Source organism: Pholis gunnellus (assembly GCF_910591455.1).
Source record: "Pholis gunnellus genome assembly, chromosome: 5".
Classification (NCBI taxonomy): Eukaryota; Metazoa; Chordata; class Actinopteri; order Perciformes; family Pholidae; genus Pholis; species Pholis gunnellus.
Genome location: NC_136531.1, coordinates 15,871,701 through 15,890,698, shown reverse-complemented (window position 1 = coordinate 15,890,698; position 18,998 = coordinate 15,871,701). Strand labels below are relative to the sequence as shown.

The window sequence follows — 18,998 nt, the reverse complement described above, 5'->3', positions numbered from 1 at the left end:
GAGTAAAGAGCAAAACCTATGAACAGAGCAGTCCTTATATGTACATATTGTGCTGATGATTCAGGAGTAAAACATATATACTTTTAATCTCTGGAGCCCACTGGCAACTACTGTGGCTAAATATGATTGTCACTTTAGGGTTGTATATATATATATAGACCAGATAATACATATAGTGCACACAGAGATCAAATACCGCGCATATGTTGAAGAAAGAAGAAGTGAGATTCTGTGGAGTGGAGTGAAAGGAAACTGTAGGGGGAAAAGACCATTAAAGGTACAGTGTGTAGCATTTAGGATGATCTATTGGCAGAATATATACAATATATATATATATATATATATATATATGTAGTATATACAGTGTATATTCGTATATACAGAGTAGGTCCTCGTCATAGAGTCCGCCATGTGTCTGTAGCCTACAACAGTCAAACGAAACACTGGCACTCTGGATAGGTCTATTTGCGTTTTTGTCTTTTCACGTTGGCCACATAGGTCTCCTACACGCTTAGCACATGAGAGAAGTTTCAGTTTGTTGCAATCTGCAACGTCACCGCTAGATGCCACAACACACTGGCACGCTGACATGAGAAGACCAATACCACGTTTCTGTCTGTTCAATATGAACCTGGAGCCAAAACGGCCATATTAGCTTAGCATAAAGACTGGAAACAGCTAGCCTGGCTCCGTCAGAAAGTAATACGATCTGCATACCAGCATAAAGCTAACATGCTATGTGTTGTTTGCTTAATCTGTACAAAAATTAAAGTGTAAAGATAATTTGCGTTTTTTGGGGGGAACTATATTTTTTGACTTCTCTACTGGTTACCTGGCAACCTCACAGTGACAGTGACTAGGAAGTTACTTCCAGGAAAGAAGCCTGACTCACTACCCCCCTTTAAAACCACATGAGTTGTTTTCATTCTTCATTTTGTATTAATCACACAGATAATGTGTAGAGGTGCTGGTTAGCAGATTAGTTTTGTTTAGACCGAGCCAGGCTAGCTGTATGCTAAGCTAGGCTAGCCAAATGCTTGTGGTAGCTTCATATTTATCATAACAACATGAGATTAGCATCAATCTGGTCATTTAACACTCTGCAAATTAAGCATATTACCCAAAATGGCAAATTTCCTGCGTATGTACACGTCATTGAAGCTATTCCAAGATGCACAAATGCACCCTTGCTCACTCTCTCTGACACACACACACACACACACACACACACACACACACGCACGCACACACTTAACCAGCACTCCCAAACAAGTCTTTCTTTTCTGCCATCCATCTTGATACCATTACACTGTCAGACAGACCATTAACAAACAGTTGATTCATTGTGGGTGAGACAATACTGATAAAGTGGTCTTGTTTAAACAAAGTCAGTACAGCAGACAGCCAGAAAGATACTGTATGTGATTGTCACGGAGAGAGAGAACCAGCTTGTATCCGACAAGAGCTGATAGACAGACAGATACACACACACACACACACACACACACACACACACACACACACACACACACACACACACGCACACGGAGAACCAGACAGACAGGTCCTTATGCACAGAGAGTCCTTCTTGTAAAGCTGGGTGTGTAAGACAGGGAGTGCCCAAAAGGCACACACAAGCAGACACAGACACTACAGACAAAAACAAATGTGAAAGTACAGGGTTAGAATTGGTACAATAAACACTGAGTGGAGTCACGTGCGTTTACTCAGTTGTTGGATCCCATTACTGCCTTATGTGCTCCAGAGTGTATTTCACTCAACAAACAAGTCAAATAAATATAGTGTTTGTCATATTAATGACTTTGTTTTATGGATGAGAGTGTGTATGTATTAACCGGCATAACTGTGTGTGTGTGAGTCTATCTTTGTTCATTGGAGACATTCCCTTCTTTTTTTGTCATTTTATTTAACAGAGATGTACATTTTTCTATTTGTATTTTTATGTTTCTTTCCATTTTAAGGACTATGCATATTTTGTTTCCATAGTGTCTTTGAATGTAGCACTGCTCTGTATCCCTTATCATCCATCAGTGTTTTCTTGACTTCGCACTGACAAAATGTCACTATTTAGATGGAAATTCCAGTTTTGTACAACTTTGTCATATATTCAAAGCTTTGTTCACATTGGTAACGATAACAATGTCCTGAGATTTCTGTGACATCACTAAAAAGTCAGCGATGAGGATCAGTCAGATGATAAGAAACACACCTCCCAGGTTAGTCTCTTAGTTGGAAGAGAAAACAAAGATCAACAGTCAAATTAACTATCGTGTTGTTATCTACCGCAGTTTAAAGTCCAACTTCCTGGTTCAACTTTGATCTACTGTACTTACAGCAGATTTATACGCACACAGTTTTACTGCATAATAAAAGGTAATCACTGACATTTCAGGAGTGCACTGTCACCTTTACCTCATAATGAAATGGTTTAGATGGTCTGGCTAACAGCTTGTGTTTCTCTCCCTGTTGGACTCTATTATAGTGAGCTCACCATGTTCCCAGATGTACAATGTTATAATAAATGATGAAAATGATGATCAAAACTACAAAAATATGACCTTTGGTATGAATTTTCCTTTGGTTGTAGGGTATTTGTGGGAATGTGGGCTGCCTCTTCTAAAAACCTAGCTTCAACAAGTTTGCTTCGTGAGATGAGCTGATGCGAGGAAACTGATTGTGATGAAGCAGAAATCTTTAGGAAACTCAATCCACCAGACTGCAGCTCAGAAACTATAGCAGTAGGAGGAAGCTTTCACAACAGATGTGGCCTGCGTCTCTGTCATAACAGAGTAAACATTCGTAGATTTCAGATGGGGCAGATTCCAAGAAACTCGTCTGTGAAAGTTTTTTTTCTTCCCACATTTCTGTTTGTTTCTTTCACTTTTTCTCAGTTTCAGGAGCGCATTTCTTTTCCACAGAATCCCACAAACTGAAAATACACCGCGGCAAATGCATACGAACGTGTTTGATAAGTGAAATGTGCAAACACACGTTACCTTGTGGCAAATATGGTCAGATGGTTTGTGAGGAGCTGCAGGGTAGATTTCCGTCTTAATTTAGACAGTTTCAGTAAGCCCGTCTGCTCCTGGTTCTAGAGAAGCACGCACACAAACACAGTTCTTTGAAATCCTCCCCCACACTTGTGTTTTCACACTTAATGACAAAAACATAACCCGCATTTCCCCTGAAGCCAGCACAAAGACTGGAATGTGTTGACCTTTGTAAAAACTGACTTGGGGGAGACAGGAAACAGAGAGCTCTGGTGGACAACCACCAGTGGCCAAGCATTTTCTCTGTTGCTTGATCTTGTCTGATATGCTGATACTGCTGGCCTTTGATGCTGGTCAAGTGATAATCAGGGGAACTACAGCATTTCTGGGTCACTGAAACTTGTAATGACTCAGTTAAACAGAAAAACAGGCACTTACTTGTGCATCTTTGTGGAAAGCGTGACATGACGCAGCTTTAAGAGTTTTCCTTTGTATTCTCTTATCAGCACCATAAATGTGTTTTTTATTGCTGTATGAGTTCATGATATTTCTGCTTATAATGATTCTGTAACACCCAACTTAACGCAATAGATTTAGACATCTGTCACATCTATTGTGAAGCTAATTGCATTGTGTAATAGTAAATACCTACTAATCTCCAGGCCGTTGAATTGACTGTCTGACAGCGAATGTGCCCGAGTCAGCAGGATGGCATCTTTGACTGTGGCGAGGAGCCAGAGCATTTAAGCCTGCAGCACCTCTCCATATTGTTCTGTCCGCCACACAACAAAACCAGGGCCTCCGTTGCAAAATATAGCCAAGAGCAGCACTGAGCTGCAGACAGACGGGGCAGGTCAGGGGTCTGCTGGTGTACAAGTCGTTCAGTCACGCTAACATTTCTTTGCTTCTATTCGGGATTTGGATTTGTCGGTGTTGCGCTATATCTCGAATAATGACCAGCAAGGAGGAGGCCGGACCGTTTGATACCATGACGACAGCTGTCCTAAAGGTGGGTTAGTGTCTGTCCAGAGTCTCTGAACTACTTGTTCTGTTGTGTTGGGCATTTTATTACATTGTGTTGAAGTGATTTGGTAAAACAACATTTCTAATGTGACTGCTAGGACACTCGGGATGGTGATTCAAGGTCCAGGCAGGAAAAAGAGGAGAAGCTGATCCTGACAGCCTGGCAAAGCATGGCGAGTACACGAGGAAAGAAAATCCAGATAACTGTGTCCCGAAGGACTCTCAATCAATTTCAATGAAGGGCTGTTTATCAGAAGTACATGCAAGTTAAAACGATTTGTAAGAGCATCAAAATGATTCAGTTATTCAAAACCTGCAGTCCACTAGTGATTGCGTAGATGACACAATAAAGGCTTGTATGTTTTTTGATGCCATTTTGCACGCCTTTCTTCTCAACAATTTGGTTAATTATGGTCAATTCCCCTGTACTGCAGTCTCTTTGTCACTTGTAAGGCCACGGGATGGGAAGGATGTGAACAGCCAAGTGTTTTCTCTCATAAACAAAGTATCTTCTTTAAACCCACAAGCGTGGAGCTTCATCTGACGGGTGCATCGTTCCCGCTATCCCTCAATGGCTTCCCACAAGCAAGCCACTTAAATGATAGAGCCCTGGTCTTGTTCTACCCGTGCACATTTTACTTGGTGTTTGGAAATGTTTTTTTGTTTACTCGTAGAGCTGTTATGGCTCTAAGGCAAACGTTCTTAATGCTGGTATAGTGGTGGGAGTAGTAGCAGAAGTAGCAGAACGCATTATTATTTGTGATAACAGGTCTCAGTCCGGTGTGGTTAACAGGCCTAAATTATAGTACTATAGTGTTTCCACTAACAGCTGACAGTTGTGTTTGCCTCTTGCAGTCTTCAGCTCTGCGGCAGCACAGTCTGCGTAAGGATTTCAGTGCTCCAGGCCCGGCTCAGTCTTTCCTGGCCAAGCAGAGGCAGTCCACCCAGGTTAGGAGGGCGCTCTTCCCCCGCCTGCAGCCCAGGTAGGAGCCTCCATCCGCAGGGAGAAATGGAGGTCAGCCCACTCACGGCCATGCTGGAATGCAAGGTTGTGGAAGAAGGTGTACATTTTCTGTAATTTCTTTTTCATTGAATTACAGTCTGTACTCTGTTTGGTTTGCTGCTATCACCTCCTGCTGGTCAATGTTGGAATCTGGAGTGATATTTGTGATTCCATGTAAAAACTAAATAGTAAGGGCTATAAATCACTGTTTTTATATGTTTTATACCTCAATGTGTGCTTCATTCCTTATTATATAATATTTATACATTTATTTTTGCAGGTAAGATACAGAATTAATGCAAACAAATTACTATTAATTCCGTCACTAATGTAAAACGGTTGTGTTATCTCATTTGTTTTATTCAATAGTTGTTTAAATGAAGTTTGAAAATACAACAGACAATGCATTAAAAATCATTTTATTTACAGTTATATTTTAGTAGCTAATAAAAGAAAATAAAGTGAAACTGTAACATTTTATCTGTTTCAGCACCATTTTTTTCGATCCAAACTTTGGTTAATGTTAAAATACTTGTGCAGACTTCAGGAGTCAGGCAATATATTTATATTCTTCAATATAATGTGCAGACAACTGGAAAACCAGAAATACTTTCTTCCTTTAAACACATACTTACGAATGGTCTCATCTCCTTTGTACACATGTAGCTTTGACATGTTTAGCCTAGCTTAGCACAAAGACTGAAAGTAGGGGGAAACATCAAGCTTAGCTCTGCCAAAGGTTCCTTTAAACGACTCCACAGCTGTTTCACTGTGTTGTATTTACTGTATTTAACAATCACAGAACTAAAAAAAAGGAGCTGTTGGTTTAATTACTACGAAAACTGCCACATGACACCTCCAACGTCCTGTCTCATGGTGAAGTTGTCGGCTTCATAGACAACTCTGAACTGATGAGGATACCTCGGTGAGTAATTTGCTCGATACTAAGATACAACATGTAAAGAAGCTTTTGGAGTCCCCTCCTCTCTTCCTCTTTTTGATGGAGGCCAATCTCCCCCTGCCTTTAGTCTTGGTGCTAAGCTAGGCTAAACGTGATGTTCCTCCCAGTTCACAGAAACTTAGTACAGTTCACATTTTGCTTTCAGACACCATCAGTTAAAAGGGACGGTCATTGGGAAATATGGGGAGCTGTTGCTTTCGTTGACATCATTTTTCTTTTTTAATTTTAAAACTGATAGGTTTCTATTTCAAAAGTGCTGCAGATTCAAAGTAAGAGTGGCAGCACAGTTTTGTATTTATGACTAATTTCCCTGGTGAAAACGAGAACAGGGTTTCAAACAGCCCAAAGTTCATTGGAACATCACGACCCATCGTCCGCCTAAGACCCAGTGAGCTCTGATCCCATGCTCACGCTGCGGAAGCGCTGAGGTTCATCGTAAGACGGCACGGTGAGGAAGGACACTTTGTTTCCACCGAAGGGAGGTTTGGGAATAGCGGGCACGGCTCGGTTCTGGTTGATAGCCGGCTGGGAGCTGCAGTGCTCCAGACTGGAGTGGGCAGCCGGGTGAAACAGGAAGGCAGAGGGGTGACGGGAGGTGAAGGGAATGGCGGAGGCTGATTGGGTGGACATCTCCCTCGAGGATTTGGGGGGAGGAGGAAGCAGTGACGCAGGAGCTTGGGTCTCCCCCCTTGTACTCTCTACGTTCCCTCTTTCCTCCCTCATCTGCCAGTCTTCCTCACTCCACCCCTCCACTGCCCTCACTCCCTTCTTCTCATTGACAGCAGGGTGCCCTCCTTGCCTCTCCTGCCGTTCCGCCCCAAACTGAATCTCCAGCAGAGGCGTTCTAGCGCTCTTCTCCTCCCTGAAACTGCACACGGTGCTCTGGGTTTCCTGCCCCAGCCCTGACGGCAGAGACCCACCTTTACCTATTTTACCACTTTCATCATCCTCATCATCGCTGGTGCATTGGTCAATGCTGGGAGAGTGGCGTAGCCTCTGGAGTTGTGCTGAGGTGCGGCGAAGGGCCCCTCCCATGAAGCCGGTGGGGGAAGGGGCCACGTTGAGCAGGCGGTTGAAGAGGGCCATGTTAGGGTGATGACTGCCTGACTCCTCCTGGTTCTCAGCAATGTCCTCCAGAGGCTGGAAGTGCATCTCCTCTTTAGGGATCCTGTCAAGAGAAGTCAAGGTAATTTACCTCTTGATTACCTGAAAAAACATTACAGTGCTTTGGACATTTTTGACCTTCTCAGCACGGATTATTTCACACGACTTCAGGCAGAATACTTTCACTTTCATCACCCAAACTTTCCCACCCAGTGGGGGGATTCAAACTGAAAGTATCACAGTCACAGGTCGAGCACACGTTAGACCGAGAAGGTAAAAGTCATAGACTCACGCCATGTCGAAAGTGGACCCCTGGAAGGAGGGTTTGCGGAGGACAAAGAGAGTGGCGGCGGTGTAGGGGGGTCTGGGGTTGGAGTCGTTCCAGTAGCGATCTCTCTCCATCATCGGCAGATCTCCATACATATCGTCCACCGCCATCATGGACACCTGCAGAGCAAATCGCAAACCGACACACACACACTTAGATTATTGACAGTACAGAGCATTTTAAGACAAATCAGTTACAGTTATATTGAACTTAAATGAAGACATGACGGTAAAGCTCAAATGGGAAATTGAGCTGTATCCAATGTGGGATTTAAAAATGTCAGCCGAACAGACATGGTTTAGGTTAGTGTTCTAGGCAACACATTCAAACAAAGACATTGAGAAGGTACATTATGACAATTTAATTATTAAAAAAATCAAGAAACCTGGAAATTTCTGTCTATAAGCCAGTTGGTCTCAAAGTCATCATCATCTTCTCCAAAAGGGTTGATCAGCTGCTCTGCAACCTTCAGGAGACAGCAAATGTAAATAGCTAACGACATGTATCATTGATTTTTATCTTTGTATCGTGCTCAGGTATCACAACAGATGACATGTGACCCTCTCTCTGACCTTGAGCCAGCCGGCATAAAAGAAGAACTGCAGCAGGGTGAAGATGGGCACGTAGAGGTCGAGGTCATGACCTGGATAGCCTTGATTGGGGTCCAGGAACTGGCGACCAATCAGACACACCAGGAAAAAACTGTACACGGCCAAAGTCACCACCTGTGGGAAAGATGAAGGCCACATGATACTATTTTTCATTCATATTTTTATTTGTGTATTGGTGCTCAAGCATAGCCGAGGTTGATGGATAATGCTTCACTGACGTTGTGTTTTTGATGTTAGATGCCGGCCATATTATCTACCGAGAGAATTGTTTTGTTGCTGCTGTTTACATTCCTCCTGATGCAGATAATTAAAACTACTGTTTTTGCTCTTAATGACAATAAACTATCCCTGAAGCCTTGAAAGTGGACAAATTGAAAATCACAGTATTTTAAAGGTATGATGTGTAATGCAAGAAGTTAGTAAAGAATGACTTTGTAGTTTAGCTCATTGCTTTTTAAAGTGAAGGATAGTTATTTTATGGAGATACTTTTCTGCATCTATCTGACTTATAAGAGTTAAAGATAACTTTCCATAATCGTGCTCAAGCGATAAAACCTTTCTCACTGTTTGACCAGCCAAACACAGGCGCCACTAATAACCAGGGCCTGGGTGTTGTGCACACTGGCTCATTACTGGGACAGTTAAATTGAACAGTCTTTCATGTCACCAGTTACACCAAAGCACATCCTGCTAAGACACCAGGAAGCCAGATAAAGCCCTCTTTATTCTTCTTATAAAATAAGTGAGTTGGTTGAGCATGACATTCTCTTTCTTACATCGGTATATGCAGATAGCTGTCATTAAAAAAAAAAGAAGGGATTTATTAGTAAAAGGGTACAAGACTGTTGATAAAAAACTTTTATCCAAAGAGCATTGTATTACGAAACATCCTCAGACTTTTTCACAGGAAACCCTTTGACATCAAAGATTTTAACAAAGGATGGCTCTGTTCTGTTCACGTGTCCCTGTTAGCCATGACAGTGTGTCATTTAAACATGTACTTTTCTTACTGTGACATATCAAAATGTACGTCTCTGAGAGATAAGATTCTGATGCCTGCACTGCTCGTAACGGAATGAAAGTACGATGTTTGAATCTATAAATCTTTGGACTGATGTGTGCTGTACTTTTGGCTTGTATCTTTTCCAAGCAATTGTAACTAAGGCCGATGGGAGCTGTAGTATTTAGGACCAAAGCACACAACTGATGTTTGAGTCAAAGAAATATAACCAGAAGCCACAAACCTATACTATTGTTTAATGACCCAGAAGACTTGAAGTCACTGAAAGTTATTTTTATACTGTTCAAACCAGCAGCTCCATCCATTTTACTATCAAACTGTTTAATATCAATGGTGGTTCAAGCCAATTTGCATATAGCCTGTATCTCCATTGCCTGCAAGTTCGAGTTTGTAAAAAAATACAATAACACTTCTTCAGTACCAATGTAGAAAACTGACAAATCTCCAGAACAAAAAATATAAAATAATTGAAAGTCAGAGTTCAATTAAAGATGTGAGTAGGAGTGCAGTGTAAAGCAGTGTACAAATCATGCAGCATCCCAAGCAGCAGAGCGCTTACCTGAGTGTAGACGAGGGGAACGCTGATCATGTCATAATGAAACAGCATGCTGCACTTCCCTCTGAACGCATTCAGCTCCTGTTCACACACACACATACAGAGACTTTACAGGATTCATCCAAACTCTCCTGCCTTTATGTCTTTGTGAATATACATATGAAAGAATCTTTGTCAAAACACAATGTGTGTGGTGTGTGTGTATATGTGTATATGTGTGTGTATGTGTTGCGGCACCTCCAGCAGTAGTTTGAGTGTGTGATCGTCTTTGATCCTGCCCTCGCAGCGGGCTGCAGCCGCCAGGTTGGTGAACCAAACGCAAGGGATCCAGTATTTATTATATGGAGAGTGGAGACCCTCAAACTTCTTTCGTTCCTCTCTTGACATGAATCCTGCAGAAACAGCAAAACGTCAAAATCGGCTCACCGAAAGGGGAGGCACGAGGGATCAATAGGACAATTACTGCTACAATTACTGCTATTTATAAAAACAAAAGTCAGATGAAAAAGTCCTGAGAACTGAACAGAAGAAAGGAAATAAATCCCAGACTGCAGACAGAAGCTGCAGCTGTGGTTGTGGCCACAGGGGGGCAGAGCTCCGTGTCCAGAGAGGTGACGCTCCAGAAATAAAACAAAACAATGTTTGCCTTCACTGGCCGGAGGTCACTTCAAGCACAATCAAATGAAGGATCACACAAGGCTGTGGTTATAATTAGCATTCTTCTATCTCGGCATGGTTTTTTAAAAAAAGTTGCCGCTATCTTAATTAATGACTGATTTAATTAACCACCGGTTGAGCACACTACTTGTCACACCCACCATGTTCGTGACCTGTACAGTTGGGTCAATCTGGGTCTGGCTAGCATGCTCGTTGTGTATCCTCCAGCGGTGACGTTTGTGCTCACTGAAGAACTTCTACCTTCAGTGAGGAGTGTGAGGACTTTATGCTGTTTGAGACCCTGATGTGACGGAAGAGCCCCATTCAGTCCAAAGCGTTTAGAAATGCAGGAGCCCAGTGGGACCTGAGAGGCCGAGTGGACTGGTTACACTGGGACAGAGATGCCCTATGGACTGGTTATACTGAGACAGAGATGCCCTATGGACTGGTTACACTGGGACAGAGATGCCCTATGGACTGGTTATACTGGGGCAGAGATGCCCTATGGACTGGTTATATTGTGCTTTGAGAATGAAGGAGTAGAGAAGTTGAACCTGGAGCTGATTGTGGAGGACCTGCCTTTCAGACAGGTTTCCAGATGATACGGTTAACAACCACTTCGTTGCCTGGTGAAATATGGTAAAAAACTCTCCTTTGCTGTGACGTGTGTTTGGATGAAGCCGATGTTGGTTTTATTTAATGTCCACGTTGTCTGCTTTGGTGATGTTTTATTCTACTGTTGATTCTAAAATAAGTTTAAAGCGTCGTCGTGTCCGTAGCTCATTGTTTTTATTGTTGATCATTTTTGTTCAACTGTCTGAGTTTTGTCTCTTTTCTGGTTAATTCCTGTGAGGCTATACTGAGGAAAGCAGTTGCATATTTGTAATTGATAATCAGTAGTTTGCCGATGTTGTTCCACTTGTGTATGAGATGACATTTGATGCAATCTATTTTGTAGTCTAAAGATGCTTTAATTCAACAGTAGTATCATATCATCACACACACACAGCACACCTTTTAAACTGTAGCGCAGTAACATTTACTCATAGTACATTTTAACTGACATTTTTACTTCTACTTAACTACGTGAGTTAAATATTCTAGTACTCTTTCCACCTCTGACTATGCGTGGAGTCTAATTTTCAATTAAGTCATTTTTTATAGTGAGTGAGAATGAATTTAATGTGTCAAGAAAATACATTATAGCTCTATCAGTAAGAAAATAGCTTGTTGGAATATATTATATGTTGACATCTTGTTTGCAACTCTTAAAGTCACACGGTGTCAATCCAACATTGGTGCCACCAAAAGTTGCAGCACGGTCCATTCAGGAAACAGTGAGGAGAGGATTGCTACACCAGCGTCTCGTGATCTTGTAACTGTCGTATGTTTATCTTTTTTTATCAAGAAGTGCCTGTCCTTGGGATTTCTCCCGTTCACCGGTGTAGAGAATGTACCGGAGAGTAATCAACACACACTGATGACGTGAGTGTGACTGATCACATCTCTCCATCTACAACACCAGCCCGTTCTTATTCCCAGGATGTCAAATAGTGACGCTTTGTCACGGCCCTCTGCGTCTGATATAAGACGCACCGGGCTTTCAACTAACTACAGTGTAAACCCATCCGAGTACATTATTACACCTATTCTTACTGGACACAATACAGACGAGCAAACATCAGATTGTTTCAGTTTTCTCAGTGCCGATGTCCTAACCTGCTCCACAGATCGCCTTACAGGCTTGTTCGCAAAACCTCTCATCCCGGCTCTATTTTTGCAAAGTTTTGTGCACCTCCTCTAATAGTGTATAGATCATTCATTGCAAAATCACATTGAGTGTTAGGATGGCTAAGGGTGGACCCCACCACCACCACCACCATCACCACCACCTGTGTTAGTACCTACTCACCCGCCTCCACAACGTGGTCCATGGTGGGGAAACGCTTGAATACGGCCGTGCTGACAGAGCGGAGGATGAGCAGGGCCGACAGACTGGCGTAACGCATCATGGTTCGTCTCAGCAGGCGGCCACGCTCATCGGTCCCTTGGAGGCCCCCCGACAGGACGCACATGAGCCTGTCGGGGAGCGGGATGCTGGTGTACTGGCTCCACCACCGGTTCACCACCAGGGTCACATAGAAACCTGCAGACAGCAGAGGAGAGGAGTCACAAGTCATTGAGACAGAGAACAGACCTGGAATGAGGGGCTGAAGGCGTATTTTGCCAGATTCTCTGTTAAGAACAGTCCTATCGGTCTCGGGGGCCCCGAGCAAAATAAATAAATGTTTTGGCTTTAATATTATTTCTGCTATTGAGCTCAACTGATACATCAGAGAGCCAATATTGTCATGTAATCGTATCACATACTGTATAAGCTATAGCACGTATTTAAGCTGATTCATGCAGGAGAAAAAAAAAGAATGAAAAACAATCAGATTAATAAAATGTACTGTGGAGTCTGTAAAAATTGTAAAGTGCAATCCTTGCTAAAAAATCCTCTATCCAGTCATACTGTAGCTTAAAATCTGTCCTCTCTTCTGTTATCCCAAAGTGGGAAAGAAAATCATTAGTGCTTACCCAGTACAAAGGACATGGGGATGAGACTGGCGTAGTGGTTACAATAAATTGCCAGCTTTTCAAAATACCTCTTCTGATCATCAAACAGGAAAAATCTAAAAGAGTAACAGTGATACAGTCATTTGTAAATCAAAGCACCAATAATTGTGTCAACAGCGCAGTGTTTCCTGAAGCTGTCCTCTCTATCTTACCTGTATGTGATGCTGATGGCGGTGTACATGGCAAAGAAAGCCAGGAACTCCTTGTATAAAACCTTGTAGATGCTGCCTTTCCAGGCCAAAAGCAGCTTGGAGAAGCCACAGAAACGGGCGTTTGCAACTCTGGCTGTGTAGGTGACAGTCATTGGTGACAGCCAGATTATCCTCAATAAAAGAGCTGCGTGGAAGAAACAATCACCTCTGTGATTACACCTGCAGTGGGAACAAGCATGTTCATGTAACAAGTTTAGGTGGGTCAGAAGCCATGGACAGGACAAACTTGACTCGACTCAAACTAAACAACTCTCTCTGGTCTTTATTTTTGATTCACAGATTAGAATTAGACTACATTACACTAAAAGAACGGACTACTACATTATTTTGAATGTATTTAGTCTTGATAGAATATCTCCTTACCTTTTCTGGTGTTTTCTCTTGATGAATGTGCCAATTGCTCAGCGCGTAATTGGCCCCACTGGAGAAGTGAATTCACATTTTCACTTATCAGTATATAGTCTCCTCTGTGCTCGCCAGTGGAGTTTTTTTCTCCAAAGAGCTCATAACTCTGATATCCCCCGGCGTCAGCTCGGTCAACTCGAGGCTCGGTCGGCTGCATGGCAGTAATCCTTCGGAGCCTCCTCGGTGCGTCCAGTGGTCAGTGCGCCCCGGGGTAAATCCCCAAAACGAGGAGGAGGAGCTCATTAGCGCGGCCCCCGACCGGGAGAACGCGGCTCGGTGATGGACCACAAGCGACAGGCCGCAGCGCCGGGGCACAAGGAGCGCACAGGACCGTACAGTACAGTCGGGAATTATGAAACAGGAGCAAGTGAACCATGGCAAACTCTCGTGTTAACTGATATGAAAACAACAACCAATTTTAACGCTTACAGGTTTATAATTATGCTTGTTGAATAACAGAAAAAAAAGTGTATTTCCTGCATTGGAGAAAAAGGCGCCCATCCTCTCAGACTTATTTTTTCCCTCTCTATAACAATAAAACCCAGTGGGGTGTAATAATCCCACTTGTTACCAATGCACTTTCCCACCAGGACATATTTGTCAAAAATAAATCATTTATTATGACTCAACAGACTAACTGACTTTTGGCGACTTTGGCTATTTTAAGCAGTGACCCTCGCTGTGCCTCACGAGGCCTACAATATTCTTAAGCGCTCGTTTGTGTCGTTTAGTTTTGCTGTGGCACATAATGATCAGTCAGTCCCTCCTGAACTGTGGTGCTGAAGGTTAACTGGGAGTTCGTGCTCTGTCAGAGGCAATCTGCAGTCTGGTGGGTTTAGGTCTGTGCGCGCTCTTATGGGAAATAGCTTCGCTCTACAAGAATAAACAACAGAATAAAATGAAAAATGACAAAAGACTCTCGGCTGAGGCAATCTTTTTTTTTTTTAATTAACACTCGCAACATAATGAAAAGAAAATCTATAGAAAACAGATTATTGACCCAAAAGCATTCAGTGACAGGAAGGGGGGTTACTTATGCATTTCCATGAGGATGTTAACAACCTGTTAGAAGTACCAGCGAGCCAATCCAGAGTCCAGTATTTGATCACCGGGGCAAAGATGCTGTGATTGTACTTAAACAACTCGCCATTCATTTGTTCCACATTTGATCGAGCAACATTCAATATATTTTGGATTAACAATGCACTAAGAATAAGGCTACTAATGTATTTCAATAGTGTTCCCATATAGTTATCTGTAAACAGGGTGGACACAGAATGTTGGACCGAGTGTTTGTTTGGGAACCTGCCTGCATGGTGCTGGGACTTCAGCTGTGACAAACTCTTTCATCTTCCAGCCCTCACACATTTTTTGCCTTTGAATCTCATCAAACTAGAGTTGTCTCCAAACAAATACCACCTGAAGCAGCCGCAGTGGCCTAAAATATTTAACAGAAGCCATCAAGACATAGCCATATATATAGATGTATAACTCCCAACTCGACTTGATTCAGAATCTCATTGACATTGTGTTACTGCATTTACACCAGGATCATATGGTAATGTGAGATCTAATGATTTGACACACGGTAAAATACACACTACCGACTGCTCTGATTTTCTTTTATTCATATAGTTTATAGGGAAATTATCTTTCTTTGCATGACATTTTGGTCAAAAACTCAAACTGGAGAACAGACACAGCCACCAAACCACACAGAAGAAACAAAGCATCAACACCAACCATCTGAAAGCTGTTTTATCCTGGAATACACAGCACCGTCACTGGAAACACTTTGTTTTCACAACTGAGGCCAGACACTGAAGGATGGAGGAGGGGAAGTTTTTGTTTTTTTGTTGGGAGAAAGTTAAATGCTTCAAGTAGGAACAGTACGACCGCCACACAGAGGATATGAAGGAACGTGGAGGTGAACTGAGAGTAAAGAACAAATCTGTACCGTCTTATGTCTCTAACAATACCGAAGGTTACGTATGTGTGTGTGTGTGTGTGTGTGTGTTTGTGATGTCATCAGATCCACTTCAACAAGGACATGTGTCCTGCTGTAGCAGTGCTCTGCTTAGGATGACGGACTGAGGAGTGAGTGGATCAACTTGAGGCGGTTACTGCAGGGATTGAGGCTGGTTGGGAGAGGAGGCGAGTTCAGACTGTTAAGGTGTGGTCTGCAGGAGGGGAGAGGGGAGGTCCTGCAGGGAGGGAGTTCACTTATTTGGGGGTTTGTAGGGTTCCAGAAGTTGCTGAGAGAACGTGTTGACCTTGTCAGACCCTCGGACTTCATGGGGCAGCAGCGGTAACTTGACTATGTGGAAGTCTTCATAAAGGTCCTCCATCTGTGGGGAGCAGACAGACCATTAACGAGGCAGACGACATGCGACATTCGGTTGCAAACTACGCAGCCGTATTGTCAAAACCACATTAAAAAAAAAACAACTACCGATTCCTACCTGATCTAAATATTTGGACTGGATTTTGTGGCGGGCTTCACACATTTTGCACGGCCTCTCCGATTCGGGGAAAACAAGTTGGTTGACGATGATGTTGTGCGTGTCGATGCGGCACTTAGCCAGCTCCTGGATGAGCCGCTCCGTCTCATACAGAGAGAGGAACTCAGCGATGCACACACAGATGAAAGTGGTCTGTTCCTGAGGACGGTGAGGAGAGAGAGTTTACAGAAAGCGTTTAATACGACTCGTTCACGTGTTGAGTCGTTATAACATTATTTTTCATTCTATTACCTAACTAAACGTCTTTGTAAAAATGTACATTTGAACACAAAATGCAGCGGGGTTGCAGTCAGAGGAAAAGATACAATGGAAAAAGGATTTTAGCATAACGTCTTAAGCAGTCTACATAACATATAGATGCAGTAATAGTATATTTTATCAATGTATAGAGACGTCAGTGTGTCCAGAGTACTGCAGAGCGGCAGCCACAGCAAGGAGAACGTTTGCAGTGGAAGTGTCTATGTTTGGCAATACTGAAATGGATAAATATATCTTTTGTTCATCTAAAGAGCAACTCTGCATGCAGATATAGAAACACTTCAGTAACTAAGTGTAGTTTGAAAAGCCTGTGATGCGCAAAGCAAAAACTCAATAACAACATAAAAGCAACCGGAAGGGACTTACAGGATCTTTGAACTGCTCACTGACTGAGCGGATGACCGGCAGGGTCTCCTCCAGCTTAGAGGCCAGCTGGTCTGCGTTCATGTCACCCAGGCCGAGCATGTTACACATCTACAAACCGTGAGAGAGGAACAGAGGAGACGTGAAAGGGATTGAGTCATAGCTCATATTTAATGTGTAAAATAAATAATCTTTGAATACAAAACATAAACTTTATTGTTTTTGTTTTTTTTTGCCCTTTGACTTGGCATCATCCTTACTTCAAGTTCAACAGTAGCTTTGTGGAGCTTTTACTCTCATGAAAAATTGGTAAATTACTACAATCAATGAGTGACGGGACCTGCTCGTCTCTTCCTCACCTGGGAGATGAAAGGGCTGATCTGGTTCTTTATCTGCATGAGGCGGCCCAGACCACGCTCCACAATGGTGGGAAAGTTGAGCAGCCGCAGTGTGTGACCAGTGGGGGCCGTGTCGAAGACCACCACGGAGAAGTTCATTCCTTTCACTAACCTGGGGCACAAGTCGACGGCAGCGCTGGGTTAGCACAACTACCATTTCTTTATGCAAATATGGGTCAGCAATACTACTACAAAAGAGTGATCTGGTGTTCCACGTTGTCTTACCTCATGACCTCCGCATAGCTCATGGCCTCGTCGATGCCAGGGAAGGCGCTCATGGCCTCCTGCATCATCTTCTTACCCATGCTGAGCATGTTGTCCTCCTCAAAGAACTCGTCCGGCAGCTCTGCCACACCCAGGCTCGGGTCAATCTCCTGCACCCACACAAGCACATTAAGTAATCAGCACGTTACAGACTGAGGGCCTTCCAGCAAGTCAGTTTGGTCCACAGTGATGGTTTGTGTTCGAGACACAGATGTGGAACGGACCGTCCTCGTGACGCTAAAGAGATAGTTTCCTCATTTTCTATAAACAGCATAAATAAACCTCTTTGTTAACAAGTGCTGCTATGTTTCTATCCCCTTGTCCATCTATTTTCTGGGGGAAAAACAGCAAAAAGTAAAATGTGAATTAAATGCAACATTTTGACATGTCACAGTAGGAAAAGTGCAGGTGTAAATAACAACATTGATGAAGCTGCTTCAGTTTCAGGGTCCTGGTGTTGTGCATGCTAGCTCGCCGTCACGCTGTTATAGCTTCCAGGGACGCCTGAACGGAACAGAGCACTGACTACGATATAATGTATTAGGGTTTTACAAAGATCTAGGTAGTGTCTACGCAGTGCCACTCACCATTGCAAAGAGGTTCTCATAGCCCTGGACCTTAGTGGGCACCTTTGAGAACTTCTGGTCAAAAGCATCAGAGATGTTGTGAGCTGGATCGGTGGAGATGATGAGGACACTCTCCCTGACAGAAGCGAGCTGGACAGCCAAACTGCAACTAGAAGGAAAAAGGACACAAGAGATGTTTGACATCTTAAAAGTTGCATGAAGTAAACTGCAGTGAGCAAGTTAAGAGATACATGTTCTGTTCATAAGATGGTTATGTTGTCACTGTAACTGTCAGATTCACAGGACTTTTACACCTTTACTATAAGGGATTATCTAACAATAGTTACTTAACGGTGGATGTTGCTTGATTCGGTCTTTTGATATTGTATATTCTTCATTTTGTAATCTTCGCTCAATGGCTTCAACGATAATTAAAAGGAGGCGTAATTGCAAAACTGACAGCTAACGCTAGCTAGCTAACTAGCGTTAGTCTATTCGTTACCCACAGGTAACGTTAGATGTCAGTTAGCTCAGCTACAAGCTAACACAACGTTACCCCTTGAATAAACACAAGGCAGAAGAAAACACGCAGGCTGTCGGTGCCATCCTGCCCCGTGATTGTCAAACCACTTGAGGAAGTCAAGCATACAAGTGTCAGTTGGCTAACGTTAGCTAGTGACAGTGCTTGACAGTATTGAAATGCGTTCAGCTAACGCTAGATAATAACGGACAGATGACTTAACGCCACATGTAACGGTGACGGTGATGGTCTTTCAAAGCGTGCGCGTCTTCAACCGGTAACGTTAAGCTACCGCTCATTTAGATTCGTGTTGTGGAAAAACATTCGTTTCCTGAAAAATCTACGTCCAGTTATGGTGGCAGCTAATCTACGCTAGCTAGCCCTGTTAGCTTGTGCGGTAGCCTGAGTCGATATCAGGAGCTAATGAGCATTTGCCTTCAACTTACCTGCATGTCGTTTTACCAACACCACCTTTTCCACCCACAAATATCCATTTCAAAGATTTCTGTTCGATGATGTTCTTCAGTGTTGGTTCTAACGGCTCCACATCAGGCGCATCTTCAAACTCGTCTTCTAGTAAAGCTGCCATCTTGTCT

General features: G+C 43.0%; 2 protein-coding genes across 2 annotated transcripts; both read right to left on the bottom strand.

The window, feature by feature from the left end:
* Positions 1-6,376: 6,376 nt before the first annotated feature.
* best2 (bestrophin 2) lies at positions 6,377-13,201 on the bottom strand (the record flags this gene model as incomplete). Its single annotated transcript, XM_079159686.1, has 9 exons — positions 13,047-13,201; positions 12,856-12,950; positions 12,188-12,421; positions 9,856-10,010; positions 9,622-9,699; positions 8,003-8,155; positions 7,816-7,896; positions 7,395-7,549; positions 6,377-7,166 (listed from the first exon to the last, which is right to left on the bottom strand). The coding sequence occupies exons 1-9, from the start codon at positions 13,196-13,198 to the stop codon at positions 6,377-6,379; spliced, it is 1,893 nt and encodes a 630-aa protein (XP_079015812.1). The 5' UTR covers positions 13,199-13,201.
* A 1,234-nt stretch (positions 13,202-14,435) lies between these two features.
* get3 (guided entry of tail-anchored proteins factor 3, ATPase) lies at positions 14,436-18,998 on the bottom strand. The gene is made up of 7 exons (XM_079158727.1): positions 18,849-18,998; positions 17,904-18,051; positions 17,278-17,426; positions 17,014-17,164; positions 16,658-16,765; positions 15,974-16,171; positions 14,436-15,859 (listed from the first exon to the last, which is right to left on the bottom strand). The coding sequence occupies exons 1-7, from the start codon at positions 18,989-18,991 to the stop codon at positions 15,731-15,733; spliced, it is 1,026 nt and encodes a 341-aa protein (XP_079014853.1). The 5' UTR covers positions 18,992-18,998; the 3' UTR covers positions 14,436-15,730.

Bases quoted from the DNA above. Each gene is read 5' to 3' on its own strand.
- get3 (XM_079158727.1), bottom strand. From the start codon at position 18,991: ATGGCAGCTTTACTAGAAGACGAGTTTGAAGATGCGCCTGATGTGGAG. The intron at 16,766-17,013 runs GTGAGGAAGAGA...CACGGTTTGTAG, and splicing joins TCAGCCCTTTCATCTCCCAG to ATGTGTAACATGCTCGGCCT. The intron at 16,172-16,657 runs GTAAGTCCCTTC...CACCGTCCTCAG, and splicing joins GTGAGCAGTTCAAAGATCCT to GAACAGACCACTTTCATCTG.